At 46.0% G+C, this 22,545-nt stretch overlaps 1 protein-coding gene across 1 annotated transcript in view; it reads left to right on the forward strand.

Annotated features, from left to right (window-relative positions):
- Positions 1 to 22,545, forward strand: part of LOC144780816 (uncharacterized) — a 143,128-nt gene that overhangs the window by 66,468 nt on the left and 54,115 nt on the right. The window contains exon 5 of the mRNA XM_078659323.1: positions 3,081 to 3,140. Coding sequence (XP_078515449.1) covers positions 3,081 to 3,140 — 60 coding nt within the window. The remainder of the gene's footprint in view (positions 1 to 3,080; positions 3,141 to 22,545) is intronic.

A 22,545-nucleotide genomic window follows, 5' to 3' on the forward strand; every position in this document is an offset into this window, starting at 1 on the left:
TCTTAGAGCACCTACCCGCTCTGTTGAGACACACGTCTCTTAGGGCACCTTGTCAGGGTCAGCAGACCATGTACCCTGTCCATTGAGACACACAGACGCACCATCCTATCTAATGAAAGAAATAACATGAACAACTTGTAGGCGAGTAGGATCTGCTTCTTATGGTTACCCCCACTTTTAGCTGATGTTTCACTGTTTTTGACTTAGACTGGCTGGGATCCTGCTATCCAGGACCCCATTCTAGCTTTGTTCTCCTCTAAATTGATTGCATGTACTCTTTAGGTACACTCCAGATTGCATTCTGGGGTACCCTTATAAGTCCCTAGTATATGGTATACTGCGTACCCAGGGCATAGGTACCCCCAGATGACTCCCAGGGGCTGCAGCATGTATCATTCCACCCCTGAGAGACCACTCAAACTGACACCACAGATCTGCTACTGCAGCCTGGGTAAGGTGGTGTTTGTACCCCTAACTAAGATATAGGTTCACTATATCTAACCTTATCACTACACGTATAATCAGTCACCCCTATGGCAGGCTTTATCAAACCTGAAGGCAGGGTGCTGGGTTTTGTGTGGGAGGGTACCCCTGCATGAGCAGAGCCCCTCTGCAGCCTGTGGAATCTATCCTCCGGGGTTGTTAGTGATGCAGCCTAAACCATATACTCTTAAGTACCTTATAACCTTGCGTATGCATCTGGCTTCCCTGGGTTAGGTAACACAAGTACTCAGGTGCTCACATGGGTGCTGACTTTAGATCCTTCTAAGTTTGAAAGCGTTTGCTCCAAGTCCTCTCCTGAGTGTCCTTAATCTTTAAAATTCCAGCAGCGACTTTCCCATAGAGTTGTACGGAGCTCGCGGCTGTGTTCTCACACTGCACACATCCCTCGTAGGTCCCCTGTGTCAATACCTTGGATGGTTCCTTCGGGTCCCAGTGATTCTACATGCTCTAGGCACTCTGTCTAGTCAAGTTGTGGTTGTTATACCACTTTCTTTGTATATGGTTCGGTCTCCCCCTGGAGCCCGCTGTGTATTGTACTATTTACTGTCGTTCTAGTGCTGTAATGGTGTGTGCCTTGTTCTCTAATCTCATAAAGAGGTTAGTAGAGAGTGTTTAGTAATAAATGCATATATTTTATATATATCTTGTGTGGTTCTCCTTTTATTTGGTCATTCAAGAGGTTATAATCTGGTAAACCAAGCTGCTTTACATTCCTTCGAGACTTAGCCTGAAGGCTGCTCTCCACAGCTACCACTAGGATAGCTTTCAATAAAGGTCGTCTTTAACCCAATCAACAATAAGGGTCGATTGGACTGGTGCAAGGTGCCCACTATAACCATTGAACAGCATTTACCAAGCCAACTTTTCACACAACTCACAGTGAAAACAACAATATACGTAGCCTCGGTTCAGATTTCGGTAGCCATGATGTATGAAACAGTTTATAAGTAAACCCTAAATTAACCAGTATGCGTAGCGAGGCTGTTGTGTTTATGCGAGGGAGGAATTGCTCTATCTCATCTAAAAATAGATTCAATGTTGACAGATAACTCCTCCTTAATCTCCCAAAAACTCCTCATTTAATCCTTCAACCCGGAATTGTTTGGCCAACCCGTTCTTATTCACTCAACAATCTGTTCCACAACTCTGTTCTGTAGATTGTCTTTTCTCCAAACTTCTTCTGACACCCTGATGTTTTTAAGATCTGGATCAAACCCCTTAAGTACTGGAGCTTTGGCTGTGGCTTTCATAACATCATGAAATTCATCTTTGCATTTGTCAAACTAAGAGAAACTTGACCTTGTATTTTAGTATTTGTCTGACGTTATACACTCTACCGGAAAATCCTTTAACAAATTTATTGTTGAGACATAAGACGGATCTGAGCTCATCCTTATTTGAAGAATGAGGCGGGTTAAGGATTGCCTCGACTAATTTGGGTTTAGTAGCTACACCTTCACCACACAGTACATGTCCTAAATAAGTCACAGATTTAACTGCAACTAGCAGAAGTCTTAATAGTGGTGGCGAAGAGGCTCAAAATTAACCCTAGGCGTAGTTCGCGTAGTAGCACTACGTGTAGCTACGCGAAGTGCACTACGCAAGCTATGCGAACTGCGTAGTACACTATGCAAAATGATGTTCGCACTGATTGCACAGTGCCGGATGCTTGTCCGCACTGTGCAATCAGTGCAAACCGCATCTTGCACAGTGCAAGCAGTCGTTTTCTGCAGCTCGAGTAGATTTGTACTCGAGCTGCAGCTTTCTCAACGTGGACTCGTAGTTTCTCATCGCGAGCGGTCGCGAGCATAGGCGACCGCTCGCAATGAGAAACCTGACCTCCCCGCGTTGAGAATCTCGCGTGGAGGTTTATTTTCCACGCTCGCGATCGGCAAGTTAATGTTGCTGATCGCGAACAAGGAAAAAGACTCGCCGGGATGTAATTTTGCTCGCTTGCGGCCGCCAACTTGACGTTGAGGACCGCGAGCAAGCAAAAAATGACTGCTACACTACGCATGTTTGTATTGTGCTACATGCAATTCGCGTAGTGTGGAGTGGCGCAAACTTCGCAAACTACACGAGCATAGCATAGTACTTCGCCCAGGGTTACTCAGAATGACCGTATGAGTGAGGGAAGTTTCATTAACACAAGATGTTTGGATAGGGGTTTTAGAGAACGAACTAAACCCAAGTTGATGGATGGATTTGTATGCCATATGGTAGAACCATATCATTACGTTTTTTGTTGTTGTTTTTTTGTAACGGAGGAGGATGTGTTGTGTTCTTGTCTATTGTTATGCATTCTATGACACGTGCTCCTACCTGTACCTGTTTGTTTATTTGTAAACCCTACTTCCATTCCACCTACTCCACAGGTGAGTAATCTGGAGTTTTTGTCCAGTACAGCTGGAGCAGTTGGAGTGGAAGGAAGGTCAGCGTAGCTGTGGCTTATGATGGTGTTTCAACTTATGAATAAAGGAACTTCTTTCAAGAATTCGACTCTACAGCGGCACATGTATCTTACAGGGATCAGACAGAGAGGACTCGTGGCATTGACGTGTTGTTTTATTTTACAGGTATCACCAGTCCTGGCAGCGGCCATTTTATGGATCCGTGGCTGAGAAGGAAGAGTACAGGTGAGTTTTGAGTCTGGCACTGGGAATGCACTCAATGGTGGTACTGTAAGATGGGCGTCTGGTTAGCGCTAAACTGCACCTTCAAAGCACTACACGAACAATGTCCTAAAAGAGGCTGAACAGCTTCATTATCGATGGGAACCAGAGAGAGGGTCCTAGGGAGAGGGTCATACAGAGAGGGCTAGAGGGAGAGAGGGTCCTACGGAGAGAGCCCAAGGGAGACGATCCTAGGGAGAGGGTCCTAGGGAGAGAGGGTCCTACGGAGAGAGCCCTAGGGAGAGGGCCCCAGGGAGAGGGCCCTAGGGAGTGAGAACTATGGAGAGGGCCCTAGGGAGAGGGTCCTATGTAGAGAGTCCTATAGAGGGTCCTATGCAGAGGGTCCTATGGAGAGGGTGCTGGGAAGAGGGCCCTAGGGAGGGGGGAGTCCTAGGGAGAGAGGGTCCTAGGAAGAGAGGTCCTAGGGAGAGGGCCCTAGGGAGAGGACCCCAGGGAGAGGGCCCTAGGGAGAGGGTCCTAAGGAGAGAGGGTCCTAGGGAGAGGGTCCTAGGGAAAGAAGGTCCTACAGAGAGGGCCCTAAGGAGAGGTCCCTACGGAGAGGGTCCTACGAAGAGGGCCCTATGGAGAGAGGGTCCTAGGAAGTGGGCCCTAGGGACATGGTCCTATGAAGAGGGTCCTAGGACTCACTGTTTGTCAATGTCTTTCTCGTCTATTAGTTCTAGTGGGCTCAACTGACAAGGCTTCTAATTAAGGGCGGGCGGAGCTGGTGTAGTGCCTCTAAGTAAGGGCGGGCGGAGCTGGCGTAGTGCCTCTGAGTATGGGTGGGCGCAGCTGGCATAGTGCCTCCACGCGGAGTTCCACGGAGTTTGAAAAAAAGTCTGTGGAACTCACTCACTCCCCACCTTCCTAAATTAATTAAAAAGACGGCATTTACCTGTGTGGCTGCCTTCTCCTCTGCCTGTCCGCTCTCCATCCTGCTCCTCGCCATCCTTCTTCTATGAGAAAACTCCTACGTTGTAGGTCCTGCCCGTGCGCATGCGCTAGTCGTACAACATCACCCCTCCTCTTTAGTGATAAATATTCCCCATTTCTAGCCACTCCTCCCGGCCCCTCACACATTTACTACTAAAATACATACATACATGTGAGGAGATCCCGTAATTATGGTGGAGATCACTCCAGAGAAAAAGATAGGGTAGGTGAAGGCGAAACCTCCACACGTAGATATGTGAGTAGCGTTTTATAGTACGTTAATATTAGTTTATTACTACTAATGTTCTAGAAAATAAAGTCTGTGAATAGACCCCTTTATTTTGGCCTGTGGCAGGAGGAGGGAGCGGGCATCAAAATAGAGGTGAAGCTCCAGTATCTTTGCTTGGTCATACAGTGATCTGCAAAGAACTTACAGAAGTCATGAAACTGAGTCGTCTTTGGAGTTTGTCTTACTAGGTTGAGGCTCCTGCTGTTTTTCTACCCATGTGGGAACTCAACATTAACCCTGGGCAAAGTACTACGCTACGCTCGCGTAGTTTGCGAAGTTTGTGCTACTTCGCACTACGCAAATTGCACGTAGCACAGTGCAAACACGCGTAGCGGTCATTTTCTGCTTGCTCGCGGTCCTCAACGTCAAGTTGGCGACCGCGAGCAAGCAAAATGACATCTCGGCGAGACGTTTTCCTCGTTCGCGATCAGCAACATCAAGGTGCCACTCGCGGGCGTGGAAAATAAACCTCCCGGCGAGATTCTCACCGCGGGGAGGTCAGATTTCTCATTGCAAGAGGTCGTGAATGCTCACGACCGCTCGCGATGAGAAACTACCAGTCCGTGTTGAGAAAGCTGCAGCTCGAGTAGAAATCTACTCGAGCGGCAGAAAACGACCGCTTGCACTGTGCAAGATGCGGTTTGCACTGATTGCACAGTGCGGACAAGCATCGTGCACTGTGCAATTAGTGTGAACAGCATTTTGCACAGTGCACTACGCAGTTCGAGTAGCTCGCACAGTGCGAAGTGCACTTCGCGTAGCTATGCATAGCGCTACTACGCGAACTACGCCTAGGGTTACTCAACATAATCCTGTTTGAGTAATAAGGATTTTTTTGCTTGTTGGAGGGTTTGTAGGTCGGTTTGAGTCTATGGAGATGGGTTTTGTCAGGTGTTTTCTGGATTTCTTCCATTGATGTTGACTGCAGCCATGACATTTAATCTTCTTTATCGATCAAAGGTATCTTATGGCATTGTGTAAGATGCCTGGATGTTTTAATAAAGAATTGTTTGTGCTTCCTAAATCCATTGTCCTGATGACGACCTATTTAATTGCTTAGGGTTGAAACACTGTTGACCTCAACACATTTTATACGAAGATGAATACCTGCTCAAGTTTTCATTCACATTTGACCACCAAAGATTGTTGACCCATTGTTTGTTTAGTGCACACACTACTGTCATTTCTCTTTGAACACTGTGTGATCAACTTTGAACACAAACACTGTTGTCTCTTCGCTAATAGTCGTGCTTGCCAATACTTGTGTTAACAAATCACTTGTGAGGTTACATAGTTGCCTAACTTTTACAGCATTTTCTGGAATATTATTTGTTCCCAACCCTTCCAGAAACTTAACACATTCATCTTCTTGTTGGAGTAACTGATCTTTCTGCTCTTGTCACTTTCATTTTTCATAAATGACTCACTAAGGTATGAGGGTCTTACCATTACAGTTGATGCCACATTTCTTTAGTTTTTTTGAGTTGTCCTGCAGGGGGTGGCAGTTGTGTGACCCTAATGTTTTTTTTCTTGGATTCCGGTGAGAGATGGCTGACCTTACCTGTAAGTCCTGTTGGAAAGTGTCCTTTTTTAATGCCCCTGTTCTTAAAGCCGGTCCTCTGCCTGTCACGTCACTGTTGTGTCCTTCATACAGACATGGACGAATGTGTGACCCGGGCGCTGCATGATTCCTCTGCCAGGTGTGCATATCTAGCCCCCAGACTTCTATGCTTTTTGGTGGGCATTTATGACCTCCCTTGATGATGCGAAGAGTGCTCCTGGTAACAAGGGTTTTAATGCAAGGCAGCTGCGTAACATCTGAGAGGCCAACTTTTGTATGGGAAAAGACTGTTGATGAGGGATCTGAAGGGAATCAGATGTTTTTGTAAGTAAACAGATGAAAGGGTAGACCCTGGTTAAGAGAATGGTAATAGGAGGTTTAACTATAAATAAAAGATAGTTCCAATTTTATGCTAACTTCAACTAACTACTGAGTTAAAACCATTGAGTTAAACTGTCATTCGCTGCATGAGAAATGTTTGGGAGCTCTGCCACCTAGTGGATAAAGTTTGCAATGATTGAGTGACTGAAGGCAGGGACCACAGTGCACCGCGGTGGATGAGTTTGGGTGAATACACCTAGCTTCAGGCCCTCCCTGTCAGCAGAGTGGTCCAAAAAAGGCTTCATTAGCCTGTTTTGCTAGACCACCTGCAACAGGGTGGGGGGTAAGAGGGGGGTGGGCGGAGGGGGGTATCAGTTTGGTCAATAAGCAGTCACAGGCAGGCAGAAGTGTACAGTCTCAGAGGCCTCTCCTCACGGGTCCGTCCTCAAAGATATAGCATCAGTGGAAAGAACTGCTTGCAGGGTAGGCCTCCCTTAAGTAGGCCTGGGCAGTGAACTTCGATCAGTTCGTGGAGTTTCTCGCAATCATCAGAGTTCCAAAAAACTCGTAGAGGGGAGTTTTTCCCTTACTTGTGCTCGCCAACAGTAAGTTAGCAAGCCTGAGCGAGGAAAATCCAATGCTAGACCGCTTCCCAGAGAGATTTCTCAACGTAGGAGGTCACTGTTGGTCGCTACTGCGCGCATTGAGAAACCTTTTGTTCGCGTTGAGGAAGCTGTCGCTCGAGTAAAACTTCTACTCGAGCAGCAGAAAGAAACAGCGCCTTTTTGCGCTACGCAATATGCCATTCGTGCTGATTTTACAGTGAGGGACAAACACCGGCACTAAAGATCGAGTGCAAACGGCGTGAAGTAATGCACTCCGCCGCTTGCAGAACTCCGCGTAGTTTGGTGGAGTTTTTTTGTCATTTCTCGGAGTAACTCCACGAACTCCGTCCAGGCCTACCCTTAAACCCCACTCCATTCAGGGAGCAGCATCTTCTAAATCGTTCTCTTTCACTGTTCGATAACTGAAGAACAGTTCGGCTTAACCAAAAAGACAAGCATTGTCAAAGCAAACAGGTCTTGCCTTTAGGATGTATTGGATTTCCAATATTTTTTAGAGATGCTGTGCAGCATAGCTAAGGAGTAAACAAATAATAGGTGCTATAACCTGACTGCCTTCCTCATTTTGTAGGTGCAAGCAACAAAAATGTATGTGCCTACAAAATAACAGACGCACTTATTTACTGATCCTGGGGTGGTAGAAGCAACACAAATGGCACAGTGGGGAAGGGAGCAATACAGGGGAGAAGGAAAACCACCACAGGGGTCAGGGTAAAGAAGCAAAGACACCACAGAGGTCAGGGGAAAGAAGCATAAACACTACAGAGGTCAGGGGAAAGAAGCAAAAACAGCCCAGAGGTCAGGGGAAAGAAGCATAAACACCACAGAGGTCAGGGGAAAGAAGCAAAAACACCACAGAGGTCAGGGGAAAGAAGCATAAACACCACAGAGGTCAGGGGAAAGAAGCAAAAACCCCCCAGAGGTCAAGGGAAAGAAGCAAAAACAGCCCAGAGGTCAGGGGAAAGAAGCAAAAACACCACAGAGGTCAGGGGAAAGAAGCAAAAACACCACAGAGGTAAGGGGAAAGAAGCAAAAACACCACAGAGGTCAGGGGAAAGAAGCATAAACACCACAGAGGTCAGGGGAAAGAAGCAAAAACACCACAGAGGTCAGGGGAAAGAAGCATAAACACCACAGAGGTCAAGGGAAAGAAGCAAAAAAAAACCAGAGGTCAGGGGAAAGAAGCAAAAACACCACAGGGGTCAGGGTAAAGAAGCATAAACACCACAGAGGTCAGGGGAAAGAAGCAAAAACACCACAGGGGTCAGGGTAAAGAAGCAAAGACACCACAGAGGTCAGGGGAAAGAAGCAAAAACACCACAGAGGTAAGGGGAAAGAAGCAAAAACACCACAGAGGTAAGGGGAAAGAAGCATAAACACCACAGAGGTCAGGGGAAAGAAGCATAAACACCACAGAGGTCAGGGGAAAGAACCAAAAACACCACAGAGATCAGGGGAAAGAAGCATAAACACCACAGAGGTATGGGGAAAGAACCAAAAACACCACAGAGGTCAAGGGAAAGGAGCATAAACACCACAGAGCGCAGGCAAAAGAAGATAAAACATCACAGAAGACAATGGGAAGAAGCTAAAACACCACAAAGGTAAGGGGAAAGAAGGTAAATCACCACAAAGGGCAGGTTAAGGAAGTGAAAACACCAATGATGGCAAGGGAAAGAAGCAAAAACACCCCAGAGGTCAGGGGAAAGAAGCAAAAACACCACAGAAGGCAGGCAAAGGAAGATAAAACATCACAGAAGACAATGGGAAGAAGCAAAAACACCACAAAGGTAAGGGGAAAGAAGGTAAATCACACAAAGGGCAGGTTAAGGAAGTGAAAACACCAATGATGGCAAGGGAAAGAAGCAAAAACACCCCAGAGGTCAGGGGAAAGAAGGTAAATCACCACAAAGGGCAGGTTAAGGAAGTGAAAACACCAATGATGGCAAGGGAAAGAAGCAAAAACACCACAGAGATCAGGGGAAAGAAGCATAAACACCACAGAAGGCAGGCAAAGGAAGATAAAACATCACAGAAGACAATGGGAAGAAGCAAAAACACCACAAAGGTAAGGGGAAAGAAGGTAAATCACCACAAAGGGCAGGTTAAGGAAGTGAAAACACCAATGAGGGCAAGGGAAAGAAGCAAAAACACCCCAGAGGTCAGGGGAAAGAAGCATAAACACCACAGAGGTAAGGGGAAAGAAGCAAAAACACCACAGAGGTCAGGGGAAAGAAGCAAAAACACCACAGAGGTCAGGGGAAAGAAGCAAAAACACCCCAGAGGTCAAGGGAAAGAAGCAAAACACCACAGAGGGCAGGCAAAGGAAGATAAAACATCACAGAAGACAATGGGAAGAAGCAAAAACACCACAAAGGTAAGGGGAAAGAAGGTAAATCACACAAAGGGCAGGTTAAGGAAGTGAAAACACCAATGATGGCAAGGGAAAGAAGCAAAAACACCCCAGAGGTCAGGGGAAAGAAGCAAAAACACCACAGAGGGCAGGCAAAGGAAGATAAAACATCACAGAAGACAATGGGAAGAAGCAAAAACACCACAAAGGTAAGGGGAAAGAAGGTAAATCACAAAAAGGGAAGGTTAAGGAAGTGAAAACACCAATGAGGGCAGGGGAAAGAAGCAAAAACACCACAGAGATCAGGGGAAAGAAGCATAAACACCACAGAAGGCAGGCAAAGGAAGATAAAACATCACAGAAGACAATGGGAAGAAGCAAAAACACCACAAAGGTAAGGGGAAAGAAGGTAAATCACCACAGAGGTCAGGGGAAAGAAGCAAAACACCACAGAGGTCAGGGGAAAGAAGCAAAAACACCACAGAGGTCAGGGGAAAGAAGCAAAAACACCACAGAGGTCAGGGGAAAGAAGCAAAAACACCACAGAGGTCAGGGGAAAGAAGCATAAACACCCCAGAGGTCAGGGGAAAGAAGCAAAAACACCACAGAGGTCAGGGGAAAGAAGCAAAAACACCACAGAGGTAAGAGGAAAGAAGCAAAAACACCACAGAGATCAGGGCAAAGAAGCATAAACACCACAGAAGGCAGGCAAAAGAAGATAAAACATCACAGAAGACAATGGGAAGAAGCAAAAACACCACAAAGGTAAGGGGAAAGAAGGTAAATCACCACAAAGGGCAGGTTAAGGAAGTGAAAACACCAATGATGGCAAGGGAAAGAAGCAAAAACACCCCAGAGGTCAGGGGAAAGAAGCAAAAACACCACAGAAGGCAGGCAAAGGAAGATAAAACATCACAGAAGACAATGGGAAGAAGCAAAAACACCACAAAGGTAAGGGGAAAGAAGGTAAATCACACAAAGGGCAGGTTAAGGAAGTGAAAACACCAATGATGGCAAGGGAAAGAAGCAAAAACACCCCAGAGGTCAGGGGAAAGAAGCAAAAACACCACAGAGGTCAGGGGAAAGAAGGTAAATCACCACAGAGGTCAGGGGAAAGAAGCAAAAACACCACAGAGGTCAGGGGAAAGAAGGTAAATCACCACAAAGGGCAGGTTAAGGAAGTGAAAACACCAATGAGGGCAAGGGAAAGAAGCAAAAACACCACAGAGATCAGGGGAAAGAAGCATAAACACCACGGAAGGCAGGCAAAAGAAGATAAAACATCACAGAAGACAATGGGAAGAAGCAAAAACACCACAAAGGTAAGGGGAAAGAAGGTAAATCACCACAAAGGGCAGGTTAAGGAAGTGAAAACACCAATGATGGCAAGGGAAAGAAGCAAAAACACCCCAGAGGTCAGGGGAAAGAAGCATAAACACCACAGAAGGCAGGCAAAGGAAGATAAAACATCACAGAAGACAATGGGAAGAAGCAAAAACACCACAAAGGTAAGGGGAAAGAAGGTAAATCACACAAAGGGCAGGTTAAGGAAGTGAAAATACCAATGAGGGCAAGGGAAAGAAGCAAAAACACCACAGAGATCAGGGGAAAGAAGCATAAACACCACAGAAGGCAGGCAAAGGAAGATTTAACTACACAGAAGACAATGGGAAGAAGCAAAAACACCACAAAGGTAAGGGGAAAGAAGGTAAATCACCACAAAGGGCAGGTTAAGGAAGTGAAAACACCAATGAGGGCAAGGGAAAGAAGCAAAAACACCCCAGAGGTCAGGGGAAAGAAGCATAAACACCACAGAGGTAAGGGGAAAGAAGCAAAAACACCACAGAGGTAAGGGGAAAGAAGGTAAATCACACAAAGGGCAGGTTAAGGAAGTGAAAACACCAATGAGGGCAAGGGAAAGAAGCAAAAACACCACAGAGATCAGGGGAAAGAAGCATAAACACCACAGAAGGCAGGCAAAGGAAGATAAAACATCACAGAAGACAATGGGAAGAAGCAAAAACACCACAAAGGTAAGGGGAAAGAAGGTAAATCACCACAAAGGGCAGGTTAAGGAAGTGAAAACACCAATGAGGGCAAGGGAAAGAAGCAAAAACACCCCAGAGGTCAGGGGAAAGAAGCATAAACACCACAGAGGTAAGGGGAAAGAAGCAAAAACACCACAGAGGTCAGGGGAAAGAAGCAAAAACACCACAGAGGTCAGGGGAAAGAAGCAAAAACACCCCAGAGGTAAAGGGAAAGAAGCAAAACCCCACAGAGGGCAGGCAAAGGAAGATAAAACATCACAGAAGACAATGGGAAGAAGCAAAAACACCACAAAGGTAAGGGGAAAGAAGGTAAATCACACAAAGGGCAGGTTAAGGAAGTGAAAACACCAATGAGGGCAAGGGAAAGAAGCAAAAACACCACAGAGATCAGGGGAAAGAAGCATAAACACCACAGAAGGCAGGCAAAGGAGGATAAAACATCACAGAAGACAATGGGAAGAAGCAAAAACACCACAAAGGTAAGGGGAAAGAAGGTAAATCACCACAGAGGTCAGGGGAAAGAAGCAAAACACCACAGAGGTCAGGGGAAAGAAGCAAAAACACCACAGAGGTCAGGGGAAAGAAGCAAAAACACCACAGAGGTCAGGGGAAAGAAGCAAAAACACCACAGAGGTCAGGGGAAAGAAGCATAAACACCCCAGAGGTCAGGGGAAAGAAGCAAAAACACCACAGTGTGGTAAATAAATAAATAATACCTCTATTTTTGACTAGATATAACAATAACAGATAGCTCAATAAATAAGAGTCAAGATTCGAGGTAGTAGGAGTTTGCAGGTTTAATACAGCATAAAGGACAGGAACAGGACAACCTGCACGGGCAAGATCTGGGATGGCTAGCAACTTTTAATAACAGTTCACAAGCATATATAGTTAAACAAAATACATTACAGTACATACAGTAGGCGTAACAGTGGGTGGGGCCTGTAACAGTCGCGAGAGATAAGGCAGAAAGGAGGTGTAACAAGAGGCGTGAACAGGGCGTATACATAGACATGTGATGTAAACGTAACGGAATATGTCACAAATGGGGCGGAAACATGGAGGGGGCTACCTAAGGAGCCGGGACCTCTAACCTAGTGGTGCGCGCAAACTGACAATGACGTGTTACTAGGAGAAGCTGGGGGCTATGACTTCTGCGCTAGAAGGAGAGACTGAAGTCTGGAGAGTCAGAGCGACATGTACCTAAACACTATCTAGTATCTGATGTTTAGAGAACATGTTGATGGAATCCAAAAGTTATCAGGGCAAAGGCTAACAGACACTAAGACTGGTGCATGCATTATTCTACATGTAGTGTGTGTTAAGGAATATTAAATGATCATTAATACAGTATTTCTCTTACATGGAGACGTAAAGGCTAGACGATGACTGAAACTATTGATGCGATTCAGTAGCTTAGGAATGCAGAGAAGGAGAGCTGGACTGATAACTGGAATCATAACATACTCTTGGCAGACTGGCAGGCAGAGCCAGGCCGAGCCGGGCACTGTGAGGAAGGAAGTAAGTGAAGGGTCAGGGATACAGGTGGGGGCTGTATCGCTCCTCGGAGAGGGTTCAGGAGACAGGAGCTGAATCTGAGTCCGGGCCCTTTTGAGGCCTAGAAACGGAGACTTTTCAATGAATTTAACGTGCACACTGTAAAACGTGGCAACATAACTTTACATAGGCCTGATGCTCGTTGTATTCACGAAAACTAGGAACTGGCATACTAGAGATGGACACAGCTGTAATTGCGTCTTTAATCGATCATGAGGAATACATATGCATATTAATCGTGCACATATAACATAACATGGGGAACACGTAGGGACACAGAACATGGCAGAATTTACTTTTCCACAACAGAGGTCAGGGGAAAGAAGCAAAAACACCACAGAGGTAAGGGGAAAGAAGCAAAAACACCACAGAGATCAGGGCAAAGAAGCATAAACACCGAAGAAAGAAGGGGAAAGAAGATAAAACATCACAGAAGACAATGGGAAGAAGCAAAAACACCACAAAGGTAAGGGGAAAGAAGGTAAATCACCACAAAGGGCAGGTTAAGGAAGTGAAAACACCAATGAGGGCAAGGGAAAGAAGCAACAACACCCCAGAGGTCAGGGGAAAGAAACATAAACACCACAGAGGTCAGGGGAAAGAAGCAAAAACACCACAAAGGTAAGGGGAAAGAAGCAAAAACACCACAGAGGTGAGGGGAAAGAAGCAAAAACACCACAGAGGTCAGGGGAAAGAACCAAAAACACCACAGAGGTCAGGGGAAAGGAGCATAAACACCACAGAGAGCAGGCAAAAGAAAATAAAACATCACAGAAGACAATGGGAAGAAGCAAAAACACCACAAAGGTAAGGGGAAAGAAGGTAAATCACCACAAAGGGCAGGTTAAGGAAGTGAAAACACCAATGATGGCAAGGGAAAGAAGCAAAAACACCCCAGAGGTCAGGGGAAAGAAGCAAAAACACCACAGAAGGCAGGCAAAGGAAGATAAAACATCACAGAAGACAATGGGAAGAAGCAAAAACACCACAAAGGTAAGGGGAAAGAAGGTAAATCACACAAAGGGCAGGTTAAGGAAGTGAAAACACCAATGATGGCAAGGGAAAGAAGCAAAAACACCCCAGAGGTCAGGGGAAAGAAGCAAAAACACCACAGAGGTCAGGGGAAAGAAGGTAAATCGCCACAGAGGTCAGGGGAAAGAAGCAAAAACACCACAGAGGTCAGGGGAAAGAAGGTAAATCACCACAAAGGGCAGGTTAAGGAAGTGAAAACACCAATGAGGGCAAGGGAAAGAAGCAAAAACACCACAGAGATCAGGGCAAAGAAGCATAAACACCACAGAAGGCAGGCAAAAGAAGATAAAACATCACAGAAGACAATGGGAAGAAGCAAAAACACCACAAAGGTAAGGGGAAAGAAGGTAAATCACCACAAAGGGCAGGTTAAGGAAGTGAAAACACCAATGATGGCAAGGGAAAGAAGCAAAAACACCCCAGAGGTCAGGGGAAAGAAGCATAAACACCACAGAAGGCAGGCAAAGGAAGATAAAACATCACAGAAGACAATGGGAAGAAGCAAAAACACCACAAAGGTAAGGGGAAAGAAGGTAAATCACACAAAGGGCAGGTTAAGGAAGTGAAAACACCAATGAGGGCAAGGGAAAGAAGCAAAAACACCACAGAGATCAGGGGAAAGAAGCATAAACACCACAGAAGGCAGGCAAAGGAAGATAAAACATCACAGAAGACAATGGGAAGAAGCAAAAACACCACAAAGGTAAGGGGAAAGAAGGTAAATCACACAAAGGGCAGGTTAAGGAAGTGAAAACACCAATGAGGGCAAGGGAAAGAAGCAAAAACACCACAGAGATCAGGGGAAAGAAGCATAAACACCACAGAAGGCAGGCAAAGGAAGATAAAACATCACAGAAGACAATGGGAAGAAGCAAAAACACCACAAAGGTAAGGGGAAATAAGGTAAATCACCACAAAGGGCAGGTTAAGGAAGTGAAAACACCAATGAAGGCAAGGGAAAGAAGCAAAAACACCCCAGAGGTCAGGGGAAAGAAGCAAAAACACCACAGAGGGCAGGCAAAGGAAGATAAAACATCACAGAAGACAATGGGAAGAAGCAAAAACACCACAAAGGTAAGGGGAAAGAAGGTAAATCACAAAAAGGGAAGGTTAAGGAAGTGAAAACACCAATGAGGGCAGGGGAAAGAAGCAAAAACACCACAGAGATCAGGGGAAAGAAGCATAAACACCACAGAAGGCAGGCAAAGGAAGATAAAACATCACAGAAGACAATGGGAAGAAGCAAAAACACCACAAAGGTAAGGGGAAAGAAGGTAAATCACCACAGAGGTCAGGGGAAAGAAGCAAAACACCACAGAGGTCAGGGGAAAGAAGCAAAAACACCACAGAGGTCAGGGGAAAGAAGCAAAAACACCACAGAGGTCAGGGGAAAGAAGCAAAAACACCACAGAGGTCAGGGGAAAGAAGCATAAACACCCCAGAGGTCAGGGGAAAGAATCAAAAACACCACAGAGGTCAGGGGAAAGAAGCAAAAACACCACAGAGGTAAGGGGAAAGAAGCAAAAACACCACAGAGATCAGGGCAAAGAAGCATAAACACCACAGAAGGCAGGCAAAAGAAGATAAAACATCACAGAAGACAATGGGAAGAAGCAAAAACACCACAAAGGTAAGGGGAAAGAAGCATAAACACCACAGAAGGCAGGCAAAAGAAGATAAAACATCACAGAAGACAATGGGAAGAAGCAAAAACACCACAAAGGTAAGGGGAAAGAAGGTAAATCACCACAAAGGGCAGGTTAAGGAAGTGAAAACACCAATGATGGCAAGGGAAAGAAGCAAAAACACCCCAGAGGTCAGGAGAAAGAAGCAAAAACACCACAGAAGGCAGGCAAAGGAAGATAAAACATCACAGAAGACAATGGGAAGAAGCAAAAACACCACAAAGGTAAGGGGAAAGAAGGTAAATCACACAAAGGGCAGGTTAAGGAAGTGAAAACACCAATGATGGCAAGGGAAAGAAGCAAAAACACCCCAGAGGTCAGGGGAAAGAAGCAAAAACACCACAGAGGTCAGGGGAAAGAAGGTAAATCACCACAGAGGTCAGGGGAAAGAAGCAAAAACACCACAGAGGTCAGGGGAAAGAAGGTAAATCACCACAAAGGGCAGGTTAAGGAAGTGAAAACACCAATGAGGGCAAGGGAAAGAAGCAAAAACACCACAGAGATCAGGGCAAAGAAGCATAAACACCACGGAAGGCAGGCAAAAGAAGATAAAACATCACAGAAGACAATGGGAAGAAGCAAAAACACCACAAAGGTAAGGGGAAAGAAGGTAAATCACCACAAAGGGCAGGTTAAGGAAGTGAAAACACCAATGATGGCAAGGGAAAGAAGCAAAAACACCCCAGAGGTCAGGGGAAAGAAGCATAAACACCACAGAAGGCAGGCAAAGGAAGATAAAACATCACAGAAGACAATGGGAAGAAGCAAAAACACCACAAAGGTAAGGGGAAAGAAGGTAAATCACACAAAGGGCAGGTTAAGGAAGTGAAAACACCAATGAGGGCAAGGGAAAGAAGCAAAAACACCACAGAGATCAGGGGAAAGAAGCATAAACACCACAGAAGGCAGGCAAAGGAAGATAAAACATCACAGAAGACAATGGGAAGAAGCAAAAACACCACAAAGGTAAGGGGAAAGAAGGTAAATCACCACAAAGGGCAGGTTAAGGAAGTGAAAACACCAATGAGGGCAAGGGAAAGAAGCAAAAACACCCCAGAGGTCAGGGGAAAGAAGCATAAACACCACAGAGGTAAGGGGAAAGAAGCAAAAACACCACAGAGGTAAGGGGAAAGAAGGTAAATCACACAAAGGGCAGGTTAAGGAAGTGAAAACACCAATGAGGGCAAGGGAAAGAAGCAAAAACGCCACAGAGATCAGGGGAAAGAAGCATAAACACCACAGAAGGCAGGCAAAGGAAGATAAAACATCACAGAAGACAATGGGAAGAAGCAAAAACACCACAAAGGTAAGGGGAAAGAAGGTAAATCACCACAAAGGGCAGGTTAATGAAGTGAAAACACCAATGAGGGCAAGGGAAAGAAGCAAAAACACCCCAGAGGTCAGGGGAAAGAAGCATAAACACCACAGAGGTAAGGGGAAAGAAGCAAAAACACCACAGAGGTCAGGGGAAAGAAGCAAAAACACCACAGAGGTCAGGGGAAAGAAGCAAAAACACCCCAGAGGTCAAGGGAAAGAAGCAAAACCCCACAGAGGGCAGGCAAAGGAAGATAAAACATCACAGAAGACAATGGGAAGAAGCAAAAACACCACAAAGGTAAGGGGAAAGAAGGTAAATCACACAAAGGGCAGGTTAAGGAAGTGAAAACACCAATGAGGGCAAGGGAAAGAAGCAAAAACACCACAGAGATCAGGGGAAAGAAGCATAAACACCACAGAAGGCAGGCAAAGGAAGATAAAACATCACAGAAGACAATGGGAAGAAGCAAAAACACCACAAAGGTAAGGGGAAAGAAGGTAAATCACCACAGAGGTCAGGGGAAAGAAGCAAAACACCACAGAGGTCAGGGGAAAGAAGCAAAAACACCACAGAGGTCAGGGGAAAGAAGCAAAAACACCACAGAGGTCAGGGGAAAGAAGCAAAAACACCACAGAGGTCAGGGGAAAGAAGCATAAACACCCCAGAGGTCAGGGGAAAGAAGCAAAAACACCACAGAGGTCAGGGGAAAGAAGCAAAAACACCACAGAGGTAAGGGGAAAGAAGCAAAAACACCACAGAGATCAGGGCAAAGAAGCATAAACACCACAGAAGGCAGGCAAAAGAAGATAAAACATCACAGAAGACAATGGGAAGAAGCAAAAACACCACAAAGGTAAGGGGAAAGAAGGTAAATCACCACAAAGGGCAGGTTAAGGAAGTGAAAACACCAATGAGGCCAAGGGAAAGAAGCAACAACACCCCAGAGGTCAGGGGAAAGAAACATAAACACCACAGAGGTCAGGGGAAAGAAGCAAAAACACCACAAAGGTAAGGGGAAAGAAGCAAAAACACCACAGAGGTGAGGGGAAAGAAGCAAAAACACCACAGAGGTCAGGGGAAAGAACCAAAAACACCACAGAGGTCAGGGGAAAGGAGCATAAACACCACAGAGAGCAGGCAAAAGAAAATAAAACATCACAGAAGACAATGGGAAGAAGCAAAAACACCACAAAGGTAAGGGGAAAGAAGGTAAATCACCACAAAGGGCAGGTTAAGGAAGTGAAAACACCAATGATGGCAAGGGAAAGAAGCAAAAACACCCCAGAGGTCAGGGGAAAGAAGCAAAAACACCACAGAAGGCAGGCAAAGGAAGATAAAACATCACAGAAGACAATGGGAAGAAGCAAAAACACCACAAAGGTAAGGGGAAAGAAGGTAAATCACACAAAGGGCAGTTTAAGGAAGTGAAAACACCAATGATGGCAAGGGAAAGAAGCAAAAACACCCCAGAGGTCAGGGGAAAGAAGCAAAAACACCACAGAGGTCAGGGGAAAGAAGGTAAATCACCACAGAGGTCAGGGGAAAAAAGCAAAAACACCACAGAGGTCAGGGGAAAGAAGGTAAATCACCACAAAGGGCAGGGTAAGGAAGTGAAAACACCAATGAGGGCAAGGGAAAGAAGCAAAAACACCACAGAGATCAGGGCAAAGAAGCATAAACACCACAGAAGGCAGGCAAAAGAAGATAAAACATCACAGAAGACAATGGGAAGAAGCAAAAACACCACAAAGGTAAGGGGAAAGAAGGTAAATCACCACAAAGGGCAGGTTAAGGAAGTGAAAACACCAATGATGGCAAGGGAAAGAAGCAAAAACACCCCAGAGGTCAGGGGAAAGAAGCATAAACACCACAGAAGGCAGGCAAAGGAAGATAAAACATCACAGAAGACAATGGGAAGAAGCAAAAACACCACAAAGGTAAGGGGAAAGAAGGTAAATCACACAAAGGGCAGGTTAAGGAAGTGAAAACACCAATGAGGGCAAGGGAAAGAAGCAAAAACACCCCAGAGGTCAGGGGAAAGAAGCATAAACACCACAGAAGGCAGGCAAAGGAAGATAAAACATCACAGAAGACAATGGGAAGAAGCAAAAACACCACAAAGGTAAGGGGAAAGAAGGTAAATCACACAAAGGGCAGGTTAAGGAAGGGAAAACACCAATGAGGGCAAGGGAAAGAAGCAAAAACACCACAGAGATCAGGGGAAAGAAGCATAAACACCACAGAAGGCAGGCAAAGGAAGATAAAACATCACAGAAGACAATGGGAAGAAGCAAAAACACCACAAAGGTAAGGGGAAATAAGGTAAATCACCACAAAGGGCAGGTTAAGGAAGTGAAAACACCAATGAGGGCAAGGGAAAGAAGCAAAAACACCCCAGAGGTCAGGGGAAAGAAGCATAAACACCACAGAGGTAAGGGGAAAGAAGCAAAAACACCACAGAGGTCAGGGGAAAAAAGCAAAAACACCACAGAGGTCAGGGGAAAGAAGCAAAAACACCACAGAGGTCAGGGGAAAGAAGCAAAAACACCACAGAAGGCAGGCAAAAGAAGATAAAACATCACAGAAGACAATGGGAAGAAGCAAAAACACCACAAAGGTAAGGGGAAAGAAGGTAAATCACCACAAAGGGCAGGTTAAGGAAGTGAAAACACCACAGAGGTCAGGGGAAAGAAGCAAAAACACCACAGAGATCAGGGCAAAGAAGCATAAACACCACAGAGGTCAGGGGAAAGAAGCAAAAACACCACAAAGGTAAGGGGAAAGAAGCAAAAACACCACAGAGGTCAGGGGAAAGAAGCAAAAACACCACAGAGGTCAGGGGAAAGAAGCAAAAACACCCCAGAGGTCAGGGGAAAGAAGCAAAACACCACAGAGGGCAGGCAAAGGAAGATAAAACATCACAGAAGACAATGGGAAGAAGCAAAAACACCACAAAGGTAAGGGGAAAGAAGGTAAATCACACAAAGGGCAGGTTAAGGAAGTGAAAACACCAATGATGGCAAGGGAAAGAAGCAAAAACACCCCAGAGGTCAGGGGAAAGAAGCAAAAACACCACAGAGGGCAGGCAAAGGAAGATAAAACATCACAGAAGACAATGGGAAGAAGCAAAAACACCACAAAGGTAAGGGGAAAGAAGGTAAATCACACAAAGGGCAGGTTAAGGAAGTGAAAACACCAATGAGGGCAAGGGAAAGAAGCAAAAACACCACAGAGATCAGGGGAAAGAAGCATAAACACCACAGAAGGCAGGCAAAGGAAGATAAAACATCACAGAAGACAATGGGAAGAAGCAAAAACACCACAAAGGTAAGGGGAAAGAAGGTAAATCACCACAGAGGTCAGGGGAAAGAAGCAAAAACACCACAGAGGTCAGGGGAAAGAAGCAAAAACACCACAGAGGTCAGGGGAAAGAAGCATAAACACCCCAGAGGTCAGGGGAAAGAAGCAAAAACACCACAGAGGTAAGGGGAAAGAAGCAAAAACACCACAGAGATCAGGGCAAAGAAGCATAAACACCACAGAAGGCAGGCAAAAGAAGATAAAACATCACAGAAGACAATGGGAAGAAGCAAAAACACCACAAAGGTAAGGGGAAAGAAGGTAAATCACCACAAAGGGCAGGTTAAGGAAGTGAAAACACCAATGAGGGCAAGGGAAAGAAGCAAAAACACCACAGAGGTCAGGGGAAAGAAGCATAAACACCACAGAAGGCAGGCAAAGGAAGATAAAACAACACAGAAGACAATGGGAAGAAGCAAAAACACCACAAAGGTAAGGGGAAAGAAGGTAAATCACCACAAAGGGCAGGTTAAGGAAGTGAAAACACCAATGATGGCAAGGGAAAGAAGCAAAAAAACCACAGAGGTCAGGGGAAAGAAGCAAAAACACCACAGAGGGCAGGCAAAGGAAGATAAAACATCACAGAAGACAATGGGAAGAAGCAAAAACACCACAAAGGTAAGGGGAAAGAAGGTAAATCACACAAAGGGCAGGTTAAGGAAGTGAAAACACCAATGAGGGCAAGGGAAAGAAGCAAAAACACCACAGAGATCAGGGGAAAGAAGCATAAACACCACAGAAGGCAGGCAAAGGAAGATAAAACATCACAGAAGACAATGGGAAGAAGCAAAAACACCACAAAGGTAAGGGGAAAGAAGGTAAATCACACAAAGGGCAGGTTAAGGAAGTGAAAACACCAATGAGGGCAAGGGAAAGAAGCAAAAACACCACAGAGATCAGGGGAAAGAAGCATAAACACCACAGAAGGCAGGCAAAGGAAGATAAAACATCACAGAAGACAATGGGAAGAAGCAAAAACACCACAAAGGTAAGGGGAAAGAAGGTAAATCACCACAGAGGTCAGGGGAAAGAAGCAAAAACACCACAGAGGTCAGGGGAAAGAACCAAAAACACCACAGAGATCAGGGGAAAGAAGCATAAACACCACAGAGGTCAGGGGAAAGAAGCAAAAACACCACAGAGGTCAGGGGAAAGAACCAAAAACACCACAGAGATCAGGGGAAAGAAGCATAAACACCACAGAGGTGAGGGGAAAGAAGCAAAAACACCACAGAGGTCAGGGGAAAGAACCAAAAACACCACAGAGGTCAAGGGAAAGGAGCATAAACACCACAGAGCGCAGGCAAAAGAAGATAAAACATCACAGAAGACAATGGGAAGAAGCAAAAACACCACAAAGGTAAGGGGAAAGAAGGTAAATCACCACAAAGGGCAGGTTAAGGAAGTAAAAACACCAATGATGGCAAGGGAAAGAAGCAAAAACACCCCAGAGGTCAGGGGAAAGAAGCAAAAACACCACAGAAGGCAGGCAAAGGAAGATAAAACATCACAGAAGACAATGGGAAGAAGCAAAAACACCACAAAGGTAAGGGGAAAGAAGGTAAATCACACAAAGGGCAGGTTAAGGAAGTGAAAACACCAATGATGGCAAGGGAAAGAAGCAAAAACACCCCAGAGGTCAGGGGAAAGAAGCAAAAACACCACAGAGGTCAGGGGAAAGAAGGTAAATCACCACAGAGGTCAGGGGAAAGAAGCAAAAACACCACAGAGGTCAGGGGAAAGAAGGTAAATCACCACAAAGGGCAGGTTAAGGAAGTGAAAACACCAATGATGGCAAGGGAAGGGGCGTGGCTTGAGCGCCGAGGGTGATGGCGGCGTGAGCCTAGAGCTCCGTGCCTCTTCCCCTCATTAATCCTGCTACAAGTGGCGGAGAACCCGCGTGTGCCCCGGCGCCACACGTGGACAAGGTGGTGACCGGCGGGGCACATTTTGGGCAGCTGGCGGGACTGCCTCGAGGAGCCCGGCCGCCGAACCTTGCGGCCGCCGGGACGGAGAGGGGAGAACGGCGCAGAAGATGGCGGCCGTGGCGGAGCCCTAGATGCCCGAGGGCTACTCGGCTGTTCGAACTGCTGGATCGCTCCGAGTGAGCGCGACCGCCGACTGCTTGGGCGAGGAATACTCTCTGACCCCCCGGCTGCGGTGCGCGGCGGCCACGAGCGCTGGGAGAGGAGGCTGCCCGGGTGCGCCCTTACATGCGGGGCTGGCAGACGGCTTCCGATGCAGGGAGGAGGAATGGCGTGATGTGCCCAGGACCGGACCCCGGTTGTG

This window comes from Lissotriton helveticus, chromosome 9, assembly GCF_964261635.1.
Source record: "Lissotriton helveticus chromosome 9, aLisHel1.1, whole genome shotgun sequence".
Taxonomy (NCBI): Eukaryota; Metazoa; Chordata; class Amphibia; order Caudata; family Salamandridae; genus Lissotriton; species Lissotriton helveticus.